The sequence below is a fragment of the Parambassis ranga genome, chromosome 7 (assembly GCF_900634625.1).
Source record: "Parambassis ranga chromosome 7, fParRan2.1, whole genome shotgun sequence".
In the NCBI taxonomy this organism is placed as follows: Eukaryota; Metazoa; Chordata; class Actinopteri; family Ambassidae; genus Parambassis; species Parambassis ranga.
The window spans coordinates 7929953-7939023 of record NC_041028.1 but is presented as its reverse complement, the minus strand read 5'-3'; the positions used below and the strand labels follow the sequence as shown (position 1 = coordinate 7939023).

General features: G+C 39.1%; 1 protein-coding gene across 1 annotated transcript; it reads right to left on the bottom strand.

The window, feature by feature from the left end:
* Positions 1-3672: 3672 nt before the first annotated feature.
* LOC114438999 (deoxynucleoside triphosphate triphosphohydrolase SAMHD1-like) lies at positions 3673-8415 on the bottom strand. The gene is made up of 17 exons (XM_028410687.1): positions 8278-8415; positions 8125-8185; positions 7979-8039; positions 7669-7829; positions 7415-7530; positions 7064-7140; positions 6606-6791; positions 6446-6522; positions 6047-6143; positions 5864-5955; positions 5660-5775; positions 5222-5334; positions 5078-5104; positions 4940-5008; positions 4761-4865; positions 4509-4646; positions 3673-4277 (listed from the first exon to the last, which is right to left on the bottom strand). The coding sequence occupies exons 1-17, from the start codon at positions 8363-8365 to the stop codon at positions 4209-4211; spliced, it is 1653 nt and encodes a 550-aa protein (XP_028266488.1). The 5' UTR covers positions 8366-8415; the 3' UTR covers positions 3673-4208.
* Between the last annotated feature and the right edge of the window lie 656 nt (positions 8416-9071).

Here is a 9071-nt window from a genome sequence, read left to right as displayed (position 1 = left end):
CACCAGGGTAGATTCACCCTCTTTTTATAAAATGAAACTGTAAATAATCACATGCTGTCAAAAATGAGCCTCTGTGAGTGTGATCATCGATCAAGAATGTGTGCAGTTAGCTTACGGGTGGAGAATTCGGTGAGATACCCAGCAGCTCACAAAAGTCGCCCTGTAAGGTGTGAGATGGATTTATCCACTGTTCACTCTCAGCCTGCAGATGCACAGAGAACAGGTGATTAGACATGTTGACGCTGCTGTCATATGTCTGTCATTCACACATGAGCTGAGTGTGTGGTTAAACAGGGTCTTACTGGTGTTGCAGGAGGAGCATAAGCCGCCGCCGCTGCTGCTGTGTCACACACAGACATGTCATACAGATCCTGCAGGTGGTGTAGAGAGAGAGAGGGAAGCTGTAATACACACCCTCATTTCAAAGATCAACATATAACATGTGAGCAGTGTGAAAAGTCAGCATACTTCACAGAACAGAGTCACTTGATTGAATCTGTCCTGTCTTCCGGCCTTTAGCAGCCAGCATAGTTTCTGGATAAAGTTTTGATGACATAAATCCCTGATCTGTGCTCAGTGTTTTACCTGTCCCTGGCTAGCCGTCCCTGCCTGATAGTGCTGGTATCCAGCTGGTGGAGTTTGCTGCTCAAACACAGAACCAGCTTGTTCCTGAGGGTGGACACAGGATGAGTAGAGGATGTCATGCTATCCTCGTCAAAAGTTGGGTCCACCTCAGCCCACTCCAGTCCCCGCACAACATGCTCAAGCTCATCCATGAAGTCCATGTCTGACTCTGAAGTCGTCCGGAGAAAGATGGACTGTCTGTGTCTGTGACACACAGTAATAGAAAACTTATCTTCAGCCTCCCTTAATAAGAGGCTGTGGGCATTTTAACTTACTGCTACCTTAGCGAACAATTGTGCACACAAACACCAATATGAACGGCATTTCAGTATGTTGTTATTTAGCTCTTACGAAGGCCAAACTAGCTCAAAGTGTGTGTGAGTTCTCACCGGGTGCTCAGTGCTGATGGTCTGCTCTGATTGACTCCTTAATTGAAGATAAGGTCTCGTTTTCACCGCTTTTCTTCGTCAAAAAAGATGCTTCTTGCTTGTAGAAGAAACCAACTCTTGAGCGCGAAGATCATAGGACTGTGAGGTAGGTTAGGGATGTTGTTTAAAAAATGCATTTTCTCGTCTCCTACCTACAGTTTTGAAACCAAGCAACGTGCTTTTTTTAGCTAGCTGCTTAGTAGCAAAGTTAGCAAGCAAGCTACGTTAGCATTTTGTTAGCACGCTAATGTTTACATTACAAGCTAGCATGTATTTTTATTTTATCTTCTTGAGTCGAGTTGGTAAATAGAAGAGGTACATTTTTAAACGCTCCAATAAATAAGTTAAAGACTTTTTTAAATATTAGCATTGAACCTGCGGTGAACATTGGTTTGCCGCTACTGAAATTGGGATTTTACAATTGGTCAGTGCAGTCACGTGGAAACTGGATGACGTGTTTAATGAGAAGCTGAAGCTCACAGAGGGCTACAAATTTAACTAGAGCTTGTTGAACAATTTGATAAGCTTAAGAAAGAATATACACTTAAGCTATAAACTGTAAAATTAGCATTGAACCTGCGGTGAACATTGGTTTGCATTTCCTGAAGAAAATGCAAGTTTGGTTGCCACAGCAAGTTTGTTTTTTGGTAAAGATGAAGGAGAGCAACGTCTTGGGATTCTCACAGTGTCCTTACTTTTTGGCTGACGGCTTCGGTTTGGACAAAAAGCGAAGTTGTTCGGAGGGTGGTTTTACATAGGAAATGCATTAGATCTCAGTGGATTATCTGGAATATTTATCTCAGTGGAATATCCGCCTGCCTGGGATGGCAACCTGAATGTTTATCAGCTGCTCCTAACAAACATTGACCTGAGCAGTCTACTCAGAGGAGACCTTACAAGTCCCCGGCCATTTGAAGACGGAGCTGAATTTCCAAATTCTGTATACAAGTTTTGAAGACCAAGATGTTGGAAGTAGCATCAGTCTGTCACCATGGTAACAGCAGAGGAGACCTCAAAAGTCCCTGGCCATTTGAAGACGGAGCTGAATTTCCAACCAAACTAAATATGCGTGGATACGATAGCATAATTTCAAGCAAATACCAATAAACTAGCATTCGTCAAGTTTATTCATCGTTCGTTATTGTGCTTTTATTTCGCAGGTCGAACACCTAGCTTCCGGTAAGTTATTTGCTTTGTAGCGGCTGCTTGCTGCAGGTGGATCCTTTTTATACCGTCCATGGTGGTTGTGCGTGGTGGACATGCAGAGGGCGGAGCAGAATGTGATGGAGCCGGAGACGATTTACATAACAGGACGGGTCAACGTACGTTCATATGTAGCCTATAGGCTACATATATATACATGAATATATATATATATATACATATAACCTACATGAAAAACCACGGAAATGTGTCTTGTTGAATGTTTTGGTAATTATTGTCAGGGTTGCGTGTCAGTGCGGACACAGATGCAGAGAGCAGAGCAGGTACAGCAAAGTGTCTTTTATTTTACGCCCGCAGGGCAAAAAACCAAAATCAACAACAAACTAAGGGTCACACTAAGCGTGGCAAAAACGAAGTTCTTAGCACAGATTCATAACAGTCGAAAAACCAAAGCAAGGCTTAGTCACCGGGAGATCACTGGAGTCAAGGCTGGCAAGGCACAGGCACAATCCCAAAGCGACGAGACGAACTAGCACCGAGTGCGGGGAGGACAGAGACTAAATACAAAGGGATCAGGGTGGACAATTGGACACAGGTGGGACACATGAGGGAGGAGCAGGTAATCACCGGGAGGAGGAGGGAGAACACAAGGAGGGGGAAGTCAAGACGCCTGCAACGAGAGGAGAGTCAGTGAACAACAAAACAGGAAATGCCAAAATAAAACAGGAAATAACACAGGCAAAACCAAAACACAAAACAAAAGCCCTGGCTCAAACCTGAAACCCTGACAATTATAGTACAAAATAGGTTATGATCATTTGTATTCAGGCATTTACAAATTAAACTAATCTTTATTTATTTTTAAACACTTTAGAATGCATATTAATGTCCAGAAAGAATTTAGAAATCAGTATTTGGTGGAATGTTAATGCCACTTTCTGATACCCTATGATGCCCCTAGTTACCACAGGACACCACAATACGCTCCCCCATTATATTTATGATATCCTTTGATGTGCCAAACTTTGGATCAGTTTAAGGGGTAACTGCTGACCTGTTAGAAGGGATCGCTTAATAGTGAGTGTATTTGAACAGAAAAAGAGGTTGGATTATTTACCCATAGTCTTAGAGTGTGTAGTATGTAGTAATTTACAGAGTTTACAGGGGGCCTAAAAAAACCACATAGATTCATATAAAGATGTGTCAAAGGTGGTGCAATTCTAATTACTTGTTTTATAAAAAGAGTTTTAAACAATCCAGATCATCCGGATTTTATCATGTCTGAAATGAAAATAACAGACATTCATCCCTTGTGTGTAATGGTAGAGGAGGCAACAACAGAGAGTGGGGCAGAGTGCAGCATGGTAAGTCTTTTCACATTATAAAGTAACTTTGAACTTTATTTCAAATAAACCCAACACCTTCAGTTCACATCTAAATAGGAGTATACTTTAATCTTTAGTAGGCTTACTACAGACAAATACAACAAACACCCACAAGCACAAAGATATCAACTGAGACACATGGATAACAGTGAATATAATATTATCATAATAGGAGTCAATGATTACTTGAATAATTATATCTAATTTCATGATGATGCCAAAGTTTAAAAGCAGTCATTCAACCTATAAATGCTAAAATAATAGTTTTAAAACCTTGATCAAAAATCCATTAAAAACAGATTAGCAAGAAAAACAACAAAAACATCCCATAAAAAAACAAAATAAAACACCCAAATCACAAACTAAATGTTGTTTTATGTCAGACTCATTAGTCAGTTTAGTGTGCAGATCTGTTTGACCTCTGTTGAGACAATCATAGAAACACACATGCATGCAAATAATGTGTCAAAAAAGAGTCTAATTACTAAATAAAATAAAACCATTACACAGAAGTAAATCTCAATGAATTACATATTAGTGAAGAGAGCCCTATGAAACCAGAGTCTACCTGAGCATTCAACATCCATTGTGTAGTTGTGTTTTCCGTTCAGTTTGGACCTGCATTATTTCCACTGGCACCTCCACTGGCTTGTTCTGGTTGTGCTCTTTCTCCAACCTATATTTAAATATAGACAACAGTTAAACTTCTTTTCCTCCTCATGTTTCCATCCTTTTGTTTGTTGCTAAAGCATAGCAGGCATAAGGACTTAACATACAACAACTTGAGAAAATACATGCATAAGGTTTTTTTAGCGCCACATATGGTGCAATATAAAGGCTAAAAAATGATTTACAAATGATAGAATGTATATTGTTGTTTGAAGAAATTGATGCTTTATTTTATTACCGTAGCTATGAAGCCTTTGTTCTTGCACCAGTCATGAAAAGCTTTCTGTATTTTATGGTACCGTCTCTGGTCTTTTTTGTTCTTCCAGTAGACCCTTATGAAGTTCTCAGAGAAGACAGATGGGAGGTACATGGAAACCTGAAACAATTGAGAGCCACATATATATTTGATTTATGGTAGTACCAATCTTGTGTTATTTCTGTCTTATGTTCATAACAAACATTTTTTGGTTATTGTTGCTGGTGTTCTGACCTGGTTTCTGCTAATCTTATATCCTCTTGAATGGTCCCCCTTGTTGTAAAAGAAAGCATTCTCAATGGGGTCCTTCTGGCCATTTCCATAGTCAAACTTGGATTGCTAAAAGAAAACAATCAAATGATGATTAACAAATCCCAGAAAATGTGCTAAAGGTACTCTGAGTGAAGACTCACAACAACTTCAAAGTTGTCTTTCTCTGCAGTGTGTTCAGCCAGTTTCTGTTTTAAACCTTCAATTTCCTCCTGAGTGACAAATGGAGACCATGTGTCATTATTGTTATTATTTGGTTTTAATACTTAACTTATTCTTACCTCTGTAAATTCTGAGGCATCTTTTTTCTTGAACAGAGAAGGGTGGGAGTAGAATAAAAACATGTTTTTATTGTTTACTTGTGGAAGGTCAATGTGGATTGTCAGTCATCACAAGTACAATGTAATAACGACACATAAACACACCTTGGCTTCACCCACAAAAAAGTAGAGGTCTCGAGTTAGGATCCGCTGAAGAAGAGAGCGTGCACCCTCCATTTCTGGTGAGGAACTGTGGAGTATTTGTTCCATCACTTGGTCTACAGCAAAAACAGGAATATAGTGGAAAAATACATTTTAAACAAACCAAAGACTCACAAAACATAACTAACAGTAAGCTAAAAGCAGGTTTGAAGTTCAAATTAAACTTTAAGAGGTGGAATGTATTTAAAAAAATAATTTACATGTATTTTGTACAACTCCTAAAGCTCTGGGTGTATTATTGACATATAAAATATATAATATATATATAAATATAATACAATATAAGACAATACCATTTTGATTACCAAAACGTGACATGCATAGATACATGCATGTTTTTAAAGACAGGTTTAAAACTCTACATAGTTTGCATCCTCTGACCTGTCAGCTTGGTGTAGGCCTCCATGTCATCTTTGGCCTGAGAGAGACTGAACATCTTTCCTCCTGAACCTTCAATCTGGATGTGTTTGTCTGCTTTTAAGAAGGCATCTGTGATCCTGGATAAACAGACACAACATACAACTTTGGTGAACATTTTGCTGAGACCCTGCTACATGCTGCAGAGCAGGCAGGACTGGCACTCACATGAGCTCTATATTCTTGTTTACTTTGTGCTGGTAGGCTCGCCTGTGGAGAGCATGTCTCGTGGCGAACATGTCGTACAGATTGACCACTTCCTGTTGAGAGCATTGCATGGAATTTAGTCACGGCTACTCGGATACATACTTAGTTTGTTCTTTCTCAGTAGATAAAAGCAGGAGTTAACACCTTGTCTCTAGAGCAGATGTGGTTCTCACACACTCTGGCAAACTTGATGAATCGCATGTGGTCAAAGTTGTTCTTGATGCCGAGGTGATGACAGTCCCTGAAACGAGATGCAACGACAACATTTGTGAGTGGCAGAGTAACTCCACTTCTAAATCCTTTTCAGCTTAGACTTATGTGTAGCACAGCCCTTCACATCAATGTGAAGAGCTGACACCAGCCTGAGCCACAGTGTTGCTTCCTTAAGTTGTGTCTTTTGTTCCGAACAGAATATGGGGCAGAGTAACAAAACACCCCTGAATATACAGCCTATAGAAAGTGAATGCTGTAATAATTCAAGGGAAGTACCCCCCTGTAATTCCTCACTGTAAATAAAACTACGTACTGTAAATCAAGCCTCACCTGGCAAAGTAGTCAAACTTGTCCACATCAATCCCATTTATCTGGTTTGACACAATTTCATAGAGGAAAGAACGCCGCTGTGGAAATAACAACAGAGTAATGGCATTACATGTATTCTGACACTTCATGTCACAATATTCACAATATTCAATAGCAGCACCTCTTGATCAGTCTTCTGAGAACCTTCATCCTTGCGCTGCTCTGGATCAGTCTTCTTAGGAGGGTCAATCATCTCTTTGATGAACTTCAGGTCCGTTTGCAGGTTCAATCCATACAGCTCCATAGAGCTTTGCAGATTATTTGTTTCCACCATGTGATCAAACATTTGTACTGAGGCGTTCTCGTGCTGCCAGAGACACAAGTAAAAAAGACCAGTTTTACTTTAACATGACAGAATGCTGAGACGTGAGGACTGGGAGCTTTTAAAAAATGATGCTGTGTATTAGTGTATGCAGTTCGCCCGAGTGCCTCTCATTCTGTGCTGACTGTTTACTGTGTTAGTGTGTGCCTTGTTGTAAACAGTTGAAATCATTCATGGCAAGCACTATGCAGAGGTTTTGTTTATTGATTACCTCATTTCCCTAAAAGCTGGACTACCTTCATTATTTTTTTACTTACCTTCCACTTTGGGTCAGCTTTGGGAACAGCTCTGGGAATAAACATCTGATCATACAGATGAGAAAAGGGCCCATGTCCTACACACAGAGAAATATTGTCAGTTTTCTGACATTACATTTAGAGATTTTTACTACATTTGGCTGGATATTATTGCCATTCATTTGTTATCTGTACCATTGACTGGGATTGTTTACCTTTCATAGCGTAAGTTAAGTATGTTATCTCTCAGGTCCATGTTTTCAGGCTTTGATGCTTAGTTACCATATTACTTACTTTCATTTTCACATTAAAACACACCCTGTGCATAAAAGAATAAAGAATGTCATAGTGCATAGATGTGTATTCACTTACCCAGATCATGGCAAAGACCAGCAATCTGCACACAGAGGATGTCTGTGTCAGTGATGTTGGGTTCTGGCTTCTTTGACTTCAGAGCTTTTGCAAGCTCTCCAGCTAAGTAACCCACCCTGTATCACCAAATACACACAAACACACACATACACTGATAATCAACAAGGTATTTCACTTGCATCTTTAGTACAACAGACTGTTCCATTAATTTGGATAATCTATGAGCACACAGACATGTCTGTCTGCAGACGTACCCAATGGAGTGTTCGAAGCGGTTGTGTGATGCTCCAGGGTAAACAAAATAAGCTCCTCCAAGCTGCTTGATGTTTCGCAGTCTCTGGAACTGGGGTGTGTCAATGATTTTGACAAGAAGTGGGTGTAACTCCATATGACCATGGATGGGATCATTGATTACCTGGGCACAAAAATCATAAACAAATATTTCTGTTTGTCTGGGATTCTGTAGACTCACTTTTTGACACTTGACAGTTGTTTATCTCTTATTTGTCCTGTTTACTTCTCAAGCTATGAAAACAGATTGTGATGTGCAGTTGGAATTCTAACCTTGCTGCAATAGGTTTCCATGTGATTCTTGATGGCCTTGCAGAGTTTTTTATAATCACCACTAAATAAATAAAAAGAGAATAACAAAGAATTAATTAGGTGGTTGCACAGAGACTACATCCTTCAATTGAAATGACAACACTTACTCTGTGACAGTCTCCTTCAGTTTTTTAAGATCCAGCAGCTGATCACCAGTGATCTTTTTTTCTGAGTAAATAAGAAAACAGTTAATAGCAGTCCAATAATACACTTGCTAATTGTAGCCAGATAATTAATCTACAGAATTAAAAAAAAACAACCTGTCTGTTCACATTTTTCATCTTTTAGGAATTGACATACTTCCTCTTCGGTCCAATATTTAATATCTGCAGAGCGCACCATTTTCATTTGAGGTTTTCAAAGCTGATCTGGTAAACAAGTATCTTAAAGTAATCCTGTAAAATGTCACTTTGTTTATCACAGCTGATCAGGGCACCAGCCCTTTTATGTGTTTGCCACACCTATCAAAATCGGTCACTGCCCTCATGGTAGAAAAAACGTCCCATACTCTCTGGTAATGTCATGTACTTATTACATGCTCATGCTCTGATAAAACGTTTACGTAAAGTAGCTTGATGTGAAGTCCTTTTTTAATTCACACAACCACTGCAATATGGCAAAATGGCAAACACTGTATCAGTATTTTTATTGTGGTGATGTATTGTTCAGTAAACACACACACTGAACTCAAATAAATGAGGGATCTTTCTGGTGTATTTGCTCATTATTTGTATTATAATACCCATCTTAATCAATTTTATTAATCAACAACATGTCTTTTTTTTGTGCTTACATATTAAAAAATATATAAATAACCTCTTCTTTTACTCTTCAGGATAACAAATGGAAGAGATAAAACTTATATACTTATATATATATATCTTATGGACATTATACTGTAAAGGATTTCCATTTGGATGAAACAAACAACTTCCCATCAACTATCATTTACAACATTTTCAACAGCAATCAAAGGATGGCTCTGTTGCCAGTACTGACTGACAGGTTCTTGGTGGCACAGTGCCTCACCTCCACTCACATTCCACCTGTTTAC